The 18,588-nt window shown below is 30.2% G+C and overlaps 2 protein-coding genes across 2 annotated transcripts; one reads left to right on the forward strand and one right to left on the reverse strand.

Moving 5' to 3' along the window:
• Positions 1-245: 245 nt before the first annotated feature.
• LOC113847026 (probable inactive leucine-rich repeat receptor kinase XIAO) lies at positions 246-2,739 on the forward strand. Its single transcript, XM_027475855.1, has one exon. The coding sequence runs from the start codon at positions 1,147-1,149 to the stop codon at positions 2,629-2,631; it is 1,485 nt and encodes a 494-aa protein (XP_027331656.1). The 5' UTR covers positions 246-1,146; the 3' UTR covers positions 2,632-2,739.
• An 8,373-nt stretch (positions 2,740-11,112) lies between these two features.
• Positions 11,113-14,440, reverse strand: LOC113848238 (probable glucan 1,3-beta-glucosidase A). The gene is made up of 8 exons (XM_027477657.1): positions 14,276-14,440; positions 13,905-14,024; positions 13,602-13,799; positions 13,051-13,208; positions 12,784-12,954; positions 12,518-12,667; positions 11,518-11,858; positions 11,113-11,294 (listed from the first exon to the last, which is right to left on the reverse strand). The coding sequence occupies exons 1-8, from the start codon at positions 14,438-14,440 to the stop codon at positions 11,113-11,115; spliced, it is 1,485 nt and encodes a 494-aa protein (XP_027333458.1).
• Between the last annotated feature and the right edge of the window lie 4,148 nt (positions 14,441-18,588).

The following is an 18,588-nucleotide window of genomic DNA, read 5'->3' on the forward strand; positions in this document are numbered from 1 at the left end:
TAACTTTTGACACACAAAATTCAACCTGCAATGGTAGAAATGGCACCATATTTATGCATTTTTTTCATATATTTGCTTGTTTGACCGACGGTGAGCAGAAGTTAATGTCTGCAACGGCAGTTTTATTGTTAAGGAGAGTGAAATTAGTCACAAAACAAAAGAAAACATGAATGATACGGATAAGTTAATCTCTTACGGTTACTTTTATAATTTTAGTAATTTTTATTTTTATTTTTTAAATATTAAAATTTGAAAAAAATATAATTATACAAAAGTAAATATGGTTATTTTAGGAGAAAGAGTGTACAATCTACGAGTGCTGGTCTTTTTTCTCAAAAAACAAGTGCCAAGAAAGAACACATAATTTGTTACTTATTATTAGTTATACCTTTTCAAAACTTTTTTTCACTTATTCAAATAAAAAAATTATCCATATTTATTTATCTAAATAATTTGTTTACTTTATTTATACTTTCTTTTGTATCCAAATACAAATGAATTTCAAGGATAAGAGCTCAAGATATTTAAGTTGTGTGTCAGATATTGAATGCGATGAGGCAAAATTAAATTACGTGCCAAACCAAGTCTCTTTACCAAAATACTTGTAAACTTGTGCATGCGGGATGAAAGGTTTGGGCGCAAAGTGGAATTAGAACCGTTTATTTTTCTTTGGGTCAACGAATTAGAACCATCTCGCACATGCTCAAAGCGGTGGGCAAGTTGACAGATCCAACAATTGCACCAGGTTGAGTCAATTATGGAGGCTGCTTACAGATAAATGTCACGAACCAAAACCTCTATCAACAAATCACTTCACACTCTTTTTCTCCTTTAATTTTTTTTATTATTAAATAAGTTTCATTACTCAAACCCCCATTCTTTAAAAGTTAATTTGTAAGAAATTATATGAATAAATTGTAAACTCGAGTTTATTAACTATACAATTAAAAGGTGCACTAAAATGAAAGTATCCGAATCGAGTACTGAAAAGGGGTCCAGATGCCATTTATGTCTAAGCAAACTTGGTCACTTGTTTTGCATTAAAGACACCAAACATTCGCAAAACCTTATCATCATAGCATTCACAAAACCTTATCATCATAGCATTCACTCTCCCACACTTCCCAAATTCTCTTGCAACATAAAATGAAGCGCTCTGACTCTCGCTCACCCTACACTTCCACTGTCACCACCACCACTACCCTTTTCATCCTCTTCATCTTCACAACACTACACCACAACGCCAACGGTGCCACATGTCATGCGGACGATGAAGCGGGCCTATTGGGCTTCAAATCCGGCATCAAATCCGACCCATCAGGCCTGCTCAAGTCATGGATACCAGGTACATACTGTTGCAATTGGACAGGCGTAGAATGCCACTTCAACAGCACCCGGGTCATGAACCTTTATCTACAGGGTCAAACCAACAGCAAACCCGCATCCATATTATCGGGTACCATCTCACCCACCCTCTCAAAAATCCAACTCCTTACTGGACTCTACCTTTTCGACCTCAAAAACATTTCGGGTCCTTTCCCAATTTTCCTCTCCAAACTACCGAGCCTTAAATACATTTACATCGAGAACAACCAACTCTCGGGTCGAATACCCGAGTCCATCGGCAACATGACCCAATTAGACGTACTCAGTTTAGCGGGTAACCGGTTCACCGGCCCAATACCGAGTTCAATTTCCGAGTTGACTCAGTTAACTCAGCTCAAACTCGGTGACAACTTACTCAGCGGAACAATTCCTCAGTCCATAAGCAAGCTTGTTAACTTAACGTACCTGAGTCTCCAGGGGAACAATCTAGAAGGTGCCGTACCTGATTTTTTCTCGCCGTTCACGGACCTTAGAATTCTCGAACTTTCTCGGAACAAATTTTCCGGGAAAATCCCAAACTCAATTTCTACCTTGGCGCCAAAGCTGACCTACCTTGAGCTCGGGCACAACTCACTTTCCGGGAAAATTCCTGATTTTCTCGGAAAGTTCAGAGCGCTGGACACGCTGGACCTCTCGTGGAACAAGTTTTCGGGGACGGTGCCGGCTAGTTTCAAGAACTTGACGAAGATCTTCAACCTGGATCTCTCCAACAACCTCCTCGTTGATCCGTTTCCCGAGATGAACGTGAAAGGCATCGAATCGTTGGATTTGTCGAACAACATGTTCCATTTGGGGGAAATTCCGAAGTGGGTGGCTTCGTCTCCGATAATATTCTCTCTGAAGCTTGCGAATTGTGGGATCAAGATGAGGCTCGATGATTTCAAGCCTTCGGAGACGTATTTCTACGACTTCATTGATCTTTCGGGGAACGAGATTTCGGGAAGCGCGTTAGCATTGCTTAATAGTACGGAGTATTTGGTGGGGTTTTGGGGTTCGGGGAACAAGTTGAAGTTCGATTTGGGGGGTTTAAGGTTGGGGCAGAGGTTCAAGTATTTGGATTTGTCGCGTAATGAGGTGTTTGGAAAGGTTCCGAATAGTGTTGTCGGGCTTGAGAAGTTGAACGTAAGTTATAACCATCTTTGTGGTCAGCTTCCAAAGACTAAGTTCCCCGCCAGTGCCTTTGTTGGAAATGATTGTCTCTGTGGTTCTCCTTTGCAACCTTGCAAAAAAAGCCTAGTTATATAAGCTTCAAGCTTTCTTCTTTGTTTTTGCCGTTTGCTTGCAGCGTCTCCTCCAAGTTTGGGCGAAGAATAATAACAATAATGGAGTAAATCCTTGAGTTTATTATTGAGATCGTATGGATAACGCACTTTGGTTTATGGATTTTATAAATTTTTTATTAATTTTTATTTTTCAATACTGTTTTGTATTAAAAATAAAAATAAATACCTTTTTTTAAAGTTCAAAACTAGTAAAAGATTTTTCAAAATTTAAGAATTATAATATACTCCATTAATTTGAACGTTTATTCCATTCAATGATATAATTTAAAGACATAGTTGATATTTTAATTCTTTATTTTAAAGTGAGTTAATTCAAATACAGATGGGATTAGATTATGCTTACTTGCAGTGAATGACAGAAAAAAAAAAGATGATTAACTCTATTTGTTAAAGTGAGTTAATTGTTAATTTGTGACGCGCGAAATAGCTTTTAGGGAGTAGCTAGCAAAGACGACTTTCTTACGACTTCTTCCGACGCTATTGTTCTGAAAGAAATAATTTCTTTCATGCTGATTTTCTAATACGTTGTTAATACGCTGATTTCCTTTTTGCATTTGGCTATAATTTTTAATTCACAATGTAATTTCTAAAATAGCCTTTTGTAACTTCTTTATAATTTCTAACTTGGCGTTTGAAAAGCATAACTTTAAATTATTTTTAGTTTAATGACTTATTGATTCTAAAGGAGCATGCTATTGAAAAAAATAGTATATATTAAAAGAATTTTTGCAATAATGTTCAACTTATTTAAACTATTGAGGATCTTCTTAACTTTATTAGATTATTTTTAGTTTGATTACCAGTTGATTTTAGAGGAGTATTTCATTGGGAAAAAAGTGTATGCAAAAAGAATTTTTATAATAATGTTTAATTTATTTAAATTGTTTAAGCATCTTCTTAACTTTATTCATTATAGGAAAGTGTGTCCAAAGCATTTTCTTTATTATGGAGCATAATTAAACTTAATTAGTTCTTATAATATATGGCTAAGATAAATCAATCTTTAGATATATAATTAAAAATGTTAAATAATAATGTATGTCTAAAGCATCAAACCTCTTATACTATTGTTTTGGAGATTGTTTGAAGTCATACAATAACTTCTTTAACAAGCATACATAATCATTCTTTTCAAGAATAATGAACCCCTCCGGTTGATTGACTCACGTATATTTACTCTTCTAACTCTTCATGCAATAATATTGTTTTTACATTAAGTTGCTTTACCTCTAAGTCAAATATGCTTACAATAGCTAAAAGGATCTTTATAGAGCTATGCTTCACCACAAAAGAGAATATTTCATAGAAATTAATACCTTCCTTCTACATATAGCCCTTTGCTATCAATCATATCTTAAACCTTAGAAGTTCAACATCAAGAATTTCTTCTTTCCTTTTAAAGATCCATTTAGAAGTTTTACCATCTCCCATGCCTTATTTTTTTGAAAAAATTCAATCTTTATTCATTACTATTAGTCATTTTGTTGACTCATTATCGTCTATTGCATCATGATAGGTAGATGGTTCAACTCCTATCGCACCATCTGCCATAGCAAAAACAAATGTCATAGGATCTGCATCTAATGAGTCCAATGCATTAGTACCAGAATTCAAATATCTTTGAGATCTTCGAATTTGTCGTTGTAACGTCCTTAATTTTTTTTTCTTAAAATATAATACTTTCTACTAAGATAAGAAGAATTAGGGTGAGTTTCTTGTAATTATGGTGTGAAATTTTACAAATTTTCTTTTTCTCAATTAATTTAAGAATGTATGAAAGCATTTGAGACAAAAAAAAAGTTAATTATAATTGCATTACACTTTACTAAGTAAGACTACACATTAGCAGTGGAAATACATATACATACATTAGATTTCTTTCATATGCAAAGGTTTAAGATGTACAAGTCATTATCCAAAATATATTAGGACTCAAATTACATAATTACATTATCAAAATACACTAAATCCTAATAAGGAGTGCACTTCCATACCAAGAGTCCTGAAGGCAGGGTCCTAGTTATCACTGTCGAACCAATCCTCTATTTCTTCTAATTCTCCCAATGTCAAATCCTCGTCGTAGTGATCTCCCTCATCTGCAACAATCTTTACACCAGTAATCTGTTCTCAGGTAAAGGTGATTAGTCTTCTCATATGATCATGACCGTGAAAGGTATACACATAGTTCATGACATCGAGCGTTTGAATTGTCTTTCTATAAACACACAGACATAAAGTGTGATGTATTCTACCATCAAGAAGAAAATTAAAAGGAATATTATATCCTACGGTAGATTCTACTGTACAAACATCAACAGATTCATTTTCATTAGGTACAATAAACTTACACTGGCAGAGGATCTACCATTCTCTAAATATATAATTTGATCTACTTTCTATACTAAACTTTGATTGCCTAATGAGTCTCAGTGGAGTTGTCATCCTTGTTCTCTAAAATTTTATTTGTAAGGATGAGTTCTCTCTTCACCATTAAAACATAACAAACATGCAAGTATGAAATATCATAACATCAAATATAGTATAACACATATATGGAGAATATCATAACTCATGCATTGTAACTATAACAAAATTTCTCTCTTTATCATATATGCACTCTCTTGTGCACTGTGATTACAGTTAACTACTGCCTCTAACATTTCATGAGGTCTTATACACATGTAGGTAATATAGGCACTGCTTAGCCCATACACACGGATATAACACACAATAATGACTCCTTAGCAAAAGCATAATCATGAGTTTAGTTGAGAAATAAGTGTATCTATATAACCATTTACACTAGTCTCTTTCATCACCACCACTTATAATATATTTTTCTCTTTCCATTCTCATCACTCAGCTAAATATATCATGCCTAACGTCAAGCACATTCAAACTTAATCCAAAATAGATATTCCAAAGAAAGATACATTTCAATCATGCAACATTAGCAGCCAACCATATATCACCAACTATAATGACAACAAAACTTTTATTTAAATATATATTCATGAGACAAATACACACAACATTATGCTTTCATAATTATAGTTATATTCAACATTTTGATTAGTGGGATAGAGCTCTCCTTACTTCAAAGACAAGATTTTTTAGAAAATTTAAGGAAGATGGTATCCAAAGGATCTAGCTCTTCCAACATGTATTACAAAATAGAGCACCTTTGAGAAGGAAGAAAAATAGAGAAATGGAGACAAGTTTGGAGAACTGAGCTTGAAGGAACTTACTTGTGATTGAGTAGAAAGGAAGTCTGAGCTTACGTTCGAAAGCAGTTTAGAGTTTAAGAGAGGTTTCTCTAAGGAAAGAAATGAGAAACAGAGAGAAAAGTGAGTGGGGTCGCTTTGCTCACAATATAAGTTTTAAAATAGGGAATTCCTTAAATACCCTTTTTGGCTCGTAAATTTTAGCTTGGGTGAGACCCTTCTCCCCTGGGTGAGAACACCAGATAGAAGGATTATACTAATTTTTTGATAATCTTGCTTGAGTGAGATCCCATCCCGCTTGGGCGATATTGAGTCTAAAGAGCTCTCACTTTTCTCTATGCCTTCTTGCCTGAGCGAGGAACTTCTTGACTGAGCGAGAGGACAATTGAGACAGTGTTATCCCTTCTCGCCTATGTGAGACTCATCTTACTTGAGCAAGAATGCTCTGGCACACCTGATCCAAAAAACTCTGTCTTGCTTGAGCGAGACCCTCTGCTATTTCCACAATTTTAAAATTATTTCTCAATTAAAAAGAAATACAACAATAAATAAAATAATTATACAATATTAAAAAGAGGATGCTATAGTCATCTTGTCCTGCCAATAACAATATTGTATGGTTCTTTTTTGTTTTTTTTTTCCACTAGATCCCTATTATCAGTTTCATCATGTTGTTCTACTTCAAGTTGAGTAACACCTGAAGTACATGACTAATTTGTATCTTTTTCTTGTTCTATCTTCCTAATGTCAATATCTAGTTCCACCTATTTCTTAGCACTACAATCCTGATCTTCTTAAGATTCTCTTTTCTGATTTACCATTGACAATGATCTTAGGTGAACATGACTTCTCCATATACCATAGTTTATAACCCTTCACCCCTTGTGTATATCGTAGAAATATACACCTTCTTGCCCTAGGCTCAAGTCTACCATCACTCATATAAACATATGCAGGCCTACAAAATACCTTCAAATCAGAATAGTTTACAGGTTGACCGGACCATACCTCTTGAGGAATCTTCAGGTCAATCACAATTGATGGAGATCTAGTTACCAGATACACAACAGTATTGACCGTCTCAACCTAAAAATGATTTGGGAAGTACAAAATTGATCTCCATGCAACGTGCACATTTTAGAACCGTTCTATTCATGTGTTTTGGAATGTCGTTCTGTTGTGGTGTTCCAAAGAACAATACGATGCCTCACTATACCTGCATTTTTGCAAAACTTCTAAAACTCTTTGTTACAAAATTCTCTACCATTGTCGGTTCTCAGTCTCTTGACTAATCACCAGGTTTGCTTCTTGAACATGACTTTCTATTGCTTAAATTTAATGAACACTTCCTTTTTATGTTTCAGGAAATAAACCTAAACCTTCCTAGAAGAATCATCTATTAGAGTAAGAAAGTAACTAGCTCCACCCGATGAGTTAACGGGAGCTAGACCCCAAACATCTAAGTGGACATACTCAAGTATCTCCTTACTACTATATTTTGCATGATCGAACTTCACTCATTTATGCTTTTCAAACATAGTTTTTCACTGAAATCAAGTTTATAACTCTTCAAACCTTTTAACAATTCTCTATCAGTAAATATCTTCATTCTCTTTTCACTCATATGATCAAGCCTCATGTGCCACAACTATGTGACATCATTTGATCTTTCAAGGGATAAAACAACAACAATTCCTAAAGTTATGCTTCCAAGTAATATATAGATCCCACCTTTTAACTTTCCTTTCATCAAGACCATTGCACCTTTAGTCACCTTCAAGAAACCACCTTTTCCAACAAATTTGTATTTGCGGTTGTTTAGGACACTCAACAAGATTAAGTTCCTCTCAAGATTTGGTACATGTCATGCCTGAAATTTCCTTGCAATATAATCATCCAATCTGATTTGCACCACTCATTCACCTATAACTTTAATAATTCTATTGTCTCTTAATCTGACCTTTCGTTCTCACTTTTTATACAAGGAGAAAAAATGTTTATTAAGTGTCATATGAAAAAATGCATAAGAATCTAGGATCCATTTGTTTCTTGAGTCACTAGTGGTAACTGTCAAAGTAGAGTTAACATCAATATCTTCATAACTTTCAACTGTTATATTGACATAATTTCTTGATTTTCTTCTATTAGAACAATTCCTTCAAATATGCTTTGTTTGGTGAAGATGAAAACACTTCATTTGGAGATTAGTGAGACATGCAGTTACTAGATTTGTAACTTCCTTTTTATCATTAGAAATGCTTCATTAAGAAAAAATAAATCTTAGAAAGATGTTTACTTCTAAGAAGTGGCGTAAAAACAAGCTGTCAAAGGAACCTAAAAAGAAGCAAGCAACAAAAATTGTATTAAATCTTGCATTTGGAATAATGTGGTATATACTTTGAAAATCCTAACTTTTCTTGTATGAGTGTTACATTTGGTTGATGGAGAAAGAAGACAAACCATGGGATATATTTATGAAACAATGGTAAGAATATAGAGCCAAAGAATGATAAGAATATGATCCTAAGGACAATGATTGATTGAGATATAAAGCCAAAGAATGATAAGAATATGATCATAGTAGATGAAAATATTTTATGTACATGAAAGATATGGTTGATATGCTTATTTTTTAGTTAGTTTGTATGTAATCTTAAATATGTGTGTGTTAAAATTATTAAGTTAATTTTTATTGTGATTTAGTGGTGAGGAGAAAAGCTCATCCTTACTAAATGTTTCAAGGAAGCAGGATGACCACTTGACTGATAACTTTTAGAGTAGAGGGAATGATGTATGGTAGGTTACACTTTTTGTTTAGGAAGTGGTAGCGACTTTGTGACTGTAATTTTATTATAGATGTTAATAATGAACCTGGTAATGTATAGACTTTATAGATGAACATAGAATATAGTATCCCTTTTGAGTACCCTATTCGTGGTAAAATTTGCCATTTACTCAGCCTGTACATATATCAAGGAATGGCCGAGACGCCATATGCGGTAAACTACTTGTACACTTTCCTTGATCATGACCATATGGGAAGACCTACTTGGTTCACATTCAAGCGAGTAACTAGTACTGAAGTAGTGGCTGACAACGGTGACCTCAACGAGAATAAGGACCTGACATTGGAAGAATTGACAGATATAAAGGAATGATTTGGGGACGACGACTAGGATTGTTCTCAGTCTTTTGGTGTAGAACCTTATGCTCATTAGGAATTACATAATTTTGAATCTTTTGTAAATTTAGTATATGGTCCTAATGTATTTTGGTATACGCTTTGTAAATTGTTAAACTCTTGTACATTAATGAAAGTTATTATATATGTATTTTATTTTGGACTTATGTAAATGCATTCATTTTTTTACACTAATAATTATACATTCTGTAGACTCACTTACCACATCCAACTGCAGGACTCAGGTCGAGATGAGAAACCAAAATAATAAAAAGAAAGTTAACCAACTAATTTTAATAGAAGGATTCAAATAAACTACAAACTACTCATTTATAGATAAATTTTAATATTTTCTTCTTTTAGAAATCAAATTGAAGAATTCTTTATTTTTTAAGGACAAATTTGAAGTTTTAGTCAACCACAAACTTTAAAAGCAAAGGGGCATTTCATCTTTTGTGTTATTTTTCTTTTAAAATTTTGATTTCTAAAGTAAATTTCAAAAAATATTTTACTCTCTTTACTGTGTTTTTCTTCTTCAGTCTAGTAGTTATATTGTTATAATTGTGCTAACTTTTCAGTACATTTTTTCTTATTTCAATGACCACTAGCATCACTACGCTAGAAATGAATTTTTGGAGCGCTAACTTAGACAGCGGTCAATAGAAATCACTTTATAACTATATATTTAGAGAATAGTTCTCTATTAACGGCTCTCAGATATATACTTTTGAGAGCAGTTAATAGAGAACCGTCTCAAATCTATACTTCTGAGAGCGGTCCTCTATTAACTGCTCTTTAAAGTCACACATTAGAGAGCCGTTAATAAAGAACAGCTCTCTAAAGACATTTTTGGAGAGAGGTTAATAAAGAATCGCTCTCTAAAGTCATTAAAGTCATTTATAAATGAAACACGCTCGGAGCATTTTTTTCTTCTTAACTAACAAAGTTGGTCTCTTTTACTGTAAGTTCTGCTCGTTTTCTCTACTCTCTTATGTTCTCTTCATATTTTCTGTTAGTCTGCTCTCTTTATCTTCTCTCGCTAACAAATTGATTTTTTTTCCACATCTGTAAGTACCTCTTCATTCTTTATTATTCTGTTCTTTTCATCTTCTATGCGCTAACAAATTGGTTTTTTTTTTTCACATTTGTAGGTACTTCTTCATTTTCCCTTTCTTTCTTCTTTTGTTTGTTAATAGTGAATTATTTATTTTCTCTTTCTTTCTTTTTCTCTATATTAACATTAAAAATCATCCTACTAATTTGTTCTCATTTTTTTCTGCTTACTTATGTTTGGTTTATGCAGATGTGGACTATTTGATTAACAACAAATGTATAAACTCAAGATTCAATTTTGATTTGTGATAAAAATGAAGAAAACTCACAAATAAATTGATTCTAAATTTTGATTTAAATGTAATAATAAATTAATTTTACTTTGAAACAGAAAAAAAAAGAAATTAATTTTAAATTTCAGATTCGCTGTCTATATTTATACTTTGGAGAGCAGTTCTATGTGAAATAGCTCTCTAATTTTATATTTATACTTTAGTGCGGAACCGCTCTCCAATCTTAACATTTGAGAGCGGTTGTTTAACTACTCTCTTAAATATAACATTTCAGATAGTGTAAGATTTTATAGTAGTTTTAAACACTTTCTAATTTAAAATGTAATTGCTCTCAGATCATTTCTGTTTCAGCGTAGTGCATCTTATTTACTAACAGCAATGCTAATTGCTAGTGAAAAATTTGTTCAAGGGCTATCGCGAATGTGTAATAAGCAATCGATGTTAGAAAGAGAAAAGACAAGATTTCCAGGGTTTTGTTTTGATGACAGAACATATTCATGACAAAACACAATTGCTGGCTTAGTAGCAAATTAATTGATAAATAAAACCACATAGAAGGTAAGATGATAAATATAGAGGGTCCACCACTATGGTAAATTCTTCGAAAAGGCCACAACCAAAACATAACAAGAAATGAAACATACGCATTACAAGAGTTTGATGAATGAGTAGTCACGTTGCTATTCATATTCCTAGAGTTTTATGTAGCCATTTTGGATCATCCACTTGAGACTCCAATAGGTTCCATCACATTTGTAGGCCCAATAGGCCCATCCAAAAGTTGCACGGGAATACACATCCAATTGTGCTTGAGTGTATCTTTGGTAGTCTTCTTTAGCTGCGTTTTTTACTCTCCACACAGCAGTCCATTCCCCTGCCAATAAATGTCATTATGTGATTCTCAATGTGTATAATATAATCTCCAAAAATGTGGTCAATATATTGATACAATAAAGTCCTTTCGTGTTAACTTAATTGATTATGAGTATGTAGACATCATAATAAGATTTTTTGAATACTTACAGTGAAATGAAATTAGTGATTTTTCGAAAAAAAATATATAGGCCAATATATATTGGTGAGGATTTGGTATGTACCCACAAAACTAAGAGCATCCGTTGAAGAGACGTCGCTAAGATTTTTGGATCGTTGATTTCTTATGTAGTCAATGTTTTGTTGAACATTCATGTTGTCGAATTTTTTCGAAAAGAGGTTGTAGTAATGCACATCAATGACAACTCTTCTGAACCCTTTCACAAATGAGAGAAGCACTTTAGAATCCGCACCCAATGGGTTTGACATGATCACATAAGCACTTTGGCTGTGCTTCCTCACAGCATCATAAGCTTTTCTGTAATAGTTCTTAAGGCTGTCTATATTGACACCTTGTGGCTCATTCATCAACTCCATTCCTCCCAGGTTTGATTTGTTACCATATCTGTCAACAAATTCAAGTATATAGATAGCATGTCACATGTTTGAAATAGAATAGAAATGAGTACATGGTCAAATTTGTCAATTAAAATTATAATTCAAATATTTGAAAAACTAAAAATTAACATCATATTTAATATTGTAACATAATCATTTTTATTTTATTTTTATCTTTTCTGTATACACACATCCAGAAAATACACTAAAAAATAACAGGAACAACTAAATCATTACTTGAATAATTTGTCCCCCAAAGTTATACATAAAAGGATTTGTGTTAAAATATAATGTTGGTTATTGTAGATCTTATATTGACCTTGACTGAAAAAAAAGAAGTCAATCCCACAAATATTTTCAATGCAATTAAAGTTTAAAAATTTTCTTTACAAACACTAAAACAATTATCAATTAGCATCTGTAGTGATGTCCAAGCCCAAATTCAAGAATTTCTAGTCACGAATTTCAAAAACTAATTTAATTGATGAAGTTCACATTCAAGAACTCCGTTGACAATTAAATGTATATTTAAGAACAATTGATATAATTTCTATCGTTAAAGGACTACCAAGACCAACAAAAAGTTTCATTTACCCATTTGATTATTTACTCAAAAAAAAAAAAAAAAAAAAAACTTAAAAGGACCATTCTTTAGAAATACACAACCTTTCTGCTAAGAACTCTATGACTTCGACGGTGTTAGGTATATATGAATCTCCCCATTCTAAATATCCATCTCTTGTGCCACTGTGCGCATTGCCATTCTGAGAACCTTCAACTTTATGCAAGTCCACGATCACTTTCATGCCATGGTTTCTACAAGTTATAAAAAGTACATAATTGGTTAATGAAGAAACTTAGATGGATTGGAGTTGAATAAAATGTTGCACAATGGTTACATGTTACAACAATATTTTAATTCAAAGACTTACTGTGCCCATTGGAAAGCTTTGTCCAATGCTGCCAAAGATCCTCCAACAAAAGGCTTAGGTGGGTTTGGATCTTTAGCTATCCACCATCCCACTGGTATTCTCACTGCATTTAAACCACTTGCTGACATGAATTTGAAATCATCTTCTGTTATGTATGTGTTCCAGTGATCGTGCAAGGCAAACATAGCTCAGTATGAAGATGATCGTAGAATATAAATTGAGGCAACTTCATGGTTTGTCACCAAAAAGTGTGCTTGATTTCTCACCCGCATGACTTGAGGAGCTCTAGTTGGGCCATAACCATTTGTAAGTTGGTACTCTCCTCGTAAAGAGTTATTTAAAATATTCATACGGAATACTGAAGGATCACTGTCTTCCCAACTCATGCCTAAATAGTCTGCAGTCACTGATGTCTCTGATTGAACCTTAACATACACAAACAAATATCATGGAAAATTGTGTCTCTCTAGGCACTAGCAAGGAATTATTAATAAAAAGTTTTTATTGGAGATTATGGTCTCAGTGTATTGATAACACATTTTATTATTAACTTTCCACATTTTGATTCATTAGGACGATAGTTATTATTTGTCTGAATAACTTTGGTGGCCTAAAGCAAATCTATCTCATTCACGAATGAAAAATTGCTGATGTGACAAGTATTGTTAGCATGGGAGTATTTATTAATATACACGAGTATTTAGGGTTTCAATTAAACAAGGGTTACATTTTAAGTCTTCAGAGATGTGTTTATGATTCAAAGTACAATTTTAATGTAAGGTTTTCCAATATGAATATCACGAAGATAGAGCAGGTACCTGTAAAAACAAACCATTTGATGCTTTGATTCGAATTTTGAGAGAGTCATTTTTATTCCTTATAATCTCAAACGTTTCCTGTTTGCTTGGTGAGTTTGAAACTGCTACAATTTTGTTTCCATTGCCTTGATTTTCAAGCCCCACAAATTTCTTCTTGGCCACTCTCAAATTGAAGGATGATTCACTAACCCTCCACAACTGCATATGAATCAAATAATTAAGCCAAGTGAATGTGATTCATAAAGCATATAAAAATGATCATCATTGAAGTTCTTTCATATGCAGTTAAAGCTACATACATACCCTGAATGTTTCCCAACCAGAAGCTGAATCACGGTTAGCTAAAACAGCAGCTCCACCCCCCTTTTCAGAGCTGAGATACCTCTGGAACTTTGTGGACATGAATTGCACTTTAGTTCCATCCTGAAAAGACCAAATATCAAAAACATGTCTATTAGCTAAAAAATATACATATATACTATGCCATCATTTCTCTCTTTGGTGCAACTTTTGAACTTCTTAATCTGCAGACCTTTTACAATTATATTTGTAAATGCAAAGTGCTAACCATTATTTTACTCAAATTAAAAAAGAAATGATGATGATATTCGGAATGATAATTAGTTAAAATTCCATCTAACTAATTGAAATGAACTCTTTGGGAGTAACAGTACCAAGAGATCTTTGTTGACAATTCCTCCAAAGAGAGAAGGTTTCATCCACCCTTCAGCAACAAGCCAGTTACCCAAATTCACAGCTTTATATGGCAAATTTTGCCCATTGTGAGGACTTAAAAGGCATAAAGACAGCAGGAAACTCAAGTAGTATGAATATCCCATTTTAAAATGAAGGTGAATTGCTTTCCTATCCTGTATATAATATATATAGAATAGGGCTCATGTAAGATAATTTTATTTATGTTAGAAACATATATAATATGATGTTAGCTTTTTCAAATAATTGCTTTTTTTATATAAGCTTCAATCCTCAAACTTTACTTGGAAATAATATGATATATATCATCTGAACTAATCATTTTTTTTTCTAACGAACTAATCATTTATTGATCGACTATAAAGTTAGATATATGTAATTTAAACACTAAAGTATAAAAGTATAATGATGAATTATGAAATTAATTATTAACATGTATTTTAGAAGAATAAGTGGAAATCAAGTAAGTTCAAGAAAATTTTTGATAAGTTTTACGTGCCTTAATAACTATTATAAATATTGAATTTTATTAATTCAATAATTAAATTAAAAGTTATTTTTAAATTAATTAAGTATGCCAAAAATTATACACATTTATAATTGATTAATAATTTATGCAATAACTCTATTTTAATGTCTAATACATTTTTAAAATAAAAAATATTAATTATAAAATTATATGTCTATAAACACTCAATTTATTTAAATTTAATATTATTGATCAACATAAAGAATCATTCTTATAAAATTATTAATAGTTTTTATTATCATATAAAGTTTAAATAACATGTAACATTATATTAAATAATATTACTTTTATTAGTGAAATCGGTATCAACTTTTATTTGACAATGAAATTATTAAGAGTTAAATGTGTTTTTAATTTATGCATTTTGATTTTAGTTTCTACAATTTTTTATTTATTTTAAATTTTACAATTTATTAATTGTTGATTTTAATATCTCTTACTAATGTGATTATATTAAAAAAAAAGTGAGACGTAATATAAAAATTGATATATAATAATATTTAAATTAATTATATTATTATTAAATAGTGATCAGTATCAAAATTAATAGTTTTTTAAATATAAAAAGTAATATTAAAAATTAATTTTGCAGTAAATAAATTAAAAAATATAATATATTTTAAGAGAGTAAATACGTGTTTAAATCAAATATTAAAATAAAAGTTTCAACGTCAAATTTTCAATAAGTAATTATAGATAAAGGACAATGAATTAAGAGATATAGAAGTAATGATTGATTTGATCATAAATCTCAGGAAAATTAAATATGGGGACACCATATCATGCACAGTTTCAGGCATGGAATCCCCATTCCCCAACCAAAACCGGGCTTTTAACATAAAAAAAATAAAAAAAATAGGATATTACATATATAAGTCAAAATCTATTTATAAAAATTTGTCCTAATTTTATATATAATATAAGTTAATTTAAATTTACTTTAATTTAATTTATTTTAACTTTTACACAAAAATCAAATATAATTAATTTTTTAATTTCTTATTTTGTTATAATAATTTTGTAGAAGTTGATTATAACAAATTTTTACTGTTATATCAAAGTTGATTAAAATAAATTTTTGTGACATACAGAAGTCAATTTTAATATATTTCATTAAAATATAAGTTGATTTTAATATCTTGTATTATTATTATTTAAATATTTAAAAATTATTTTTATCATAAAATAATATATTTGTTTTTCTTTTTTTGTTTTAAATATAATTGAATATTTTAAAAAAATATTTTTGTTTGAGTTTAAATTTTGTCAGTAATATTTTTTTATAAATTAAGAGCACACTAAAATGATAACTAATATAAAATGAAAAAAAGTAACTAATCGCATTACTTTATAGAAATAATCTAACCTGTCTCAAACTAAATTAGGCATATGAAATATTACTACTACAAGAATAATATGAAACACTGTATATTTCTATGCTGCATAAATTAACTGTGTGATATGTAACTTATAGCATTTAAAATTGGCCCAACAGATTAGTTTGACTTTTTTTAATCTGTGTTTAAATTAGAACTTCATAGGTTTATAATTTTTTTAATAAATTTCTAAACACATTTATTTTTTTGGTTATTTTTAGCATATATAATTTTAATTTTAATTTTATTTTATTTATTTATATAAGATTTTCAATCAATTTAATTTATTTAAATATAAAATATGAATGAAGAATCGTACTAAAATTTTTCACTTCAGTCTCTCCTTCTATTATGTTACAGTTTCACCATAATAATACACAAGAACATAAACATAATTTTACGTCATTTCACTATGATTTTTGTAATATGATAATATAGAAATGGAAATTATATTTTTATAATATAAGATATTTTTAAGATGCGCTAACCGATACTAAAATATACTACAATGAATTTATTAAATTGAAATCTATTAAAAATTACTTGTGTTTTAAATTAAAATTTATTAAAATCGATTTCTGTATTACAATAAATTTTTTATAAAAATCTATTTCAACTTATGTATAGCAGTAGAAATCTACTATAATCTACTTCTATATAATTATTATGTTAGAACATAAAATTAAGAAAATCAGTTATAATTGATTTTAGTGTAAAACTAAAATAATTAAATTAAATTAAAGTTGATTTAAATTGAATTCTATTATATACAAAATTATAATATTTTGTAAATAAAATTCATGAAAACTATTCTTTTATTCTTTTATGAATAATATTCTCTTATAAAAACACTTGGAGGCTTTTTATATTTTTACGCCACTCTATTATTTTCATCATTTTTTATTTTATAAATATAAATTAAAAAATGATAAGATGATTAATAAAATGTTTATAAGTTGTGAATAAATGTATATTCCTTTTCACTATTTGTACAAAAATTTACTGAATACATGATGAGGCCAATAGGTAATAATAACATGAAAAAAATATTGACTTAATTTTAATATATTAGTCAAAATATTAAAAAAACACTATAATATTTATATTTATAGTTCTTTTTTATTCTGAGAGGGAAATAATTGTTCACTCTACATATTCAATTAGAAAATAATGCCCATGTTTCCAAAAATATATATATGAACAATGTATAAAAACAACTAGTTTTTGTGTGTTACAATGGATCAGTGATTTATACAAAAGTCCATTTTTATCAATAGTTTTGTTCTTACTTTTAATGTTATATATTTAGGCCTTTAAAAAAATGTTATATCTAAAAAAAATAAAAATAAAATTCTCAGCCGTGACGGAAGGTGGTAACTGAAAGTGGATTAGACATGGCGCGCGTTCAAGAAGAAGACTTCCATGTTGAACGGAAAAAACAAAAAAGGACTTGTATTAGCATTTATTTATTTCTATTTTGTCTGATTTTATTTTACATGTAATTTTAGTCTCTTTAATTTTACTTACCAATTTTTAATTTTATAATTTTTAAATTAAGTCTTTTATTCTAATTTATTTAATTACTGGATATAATATATTATTAATTTATAAAAAATTTAAATATATATAAGCACTAAAAAAATGTCATTTTCAAATATTAAATAATCTTCGTTAGCATTCTCTTTATTCAGCCTATGTTGATTATCCTGCTAATCGTTTAACTTAGAGAAATAGGAAAAAGAGAAAAAAGTAACTAAACAATTAGATGGATACAATACATCATAAGATTTTAACTATTTTCTATTTTAATGCATAGAACTAGAATTTCAAATTGCAAAGTATTGAACGAACTTCCGTCAACGATACGAAAATTAACTGTACAATTGATGTATGCGCAAAGTGCCAAATTTCAGAATTATGAGGAAGAAAAAATAATTAAACAATGAAAGGAAATCGTTTCAAATAAAAACTTTGGAGAATAGAATTAAAAGAATTTTATTAATAATTTACGAGATTTGACTTTCAATTGTAGTTATTGACCGTCGTAATAAAGCATTGAACACTTTAGATCGTATCTCCCTGTTTATGATATCAAAATGACGGCCACCACTGAAGAAAGAAGACCGGCATAGATGAGTCCCATTCTAAATTAATTATTATAATAAATTAATTTAATAAAAAAAATTAGTATATTTAGCAGTAAAACATAATGGAGCAAGTTAACAAAACATCATGTAACATATAGATTTAAAAATTAAATAAAAACAAAACTTACATTCTTCTTACGAAAATTTTATAAGATTCAAAAGTATTTAAAATTTTCAAAGGAATAATTTCGAGACTTTAAAATGATAAATAAAATTTCAAT

The sequence above is a fragment of the Abrus precatorius genome, unplaced genomic scaffold, assembly GCF_003935025.1.
Source record: "Abrus precatorius isolate BTA unplaced genomic scaffold, Abrus_2018 Scaffold8, whole genome shotgun sequence".
Taxonomy (NCBI): Eukaryota; Viridiplantae; Streptophyta; class Magnoliopsida; order Fabales; family Fabaceae; genus Abrus; species Abrus precatorius.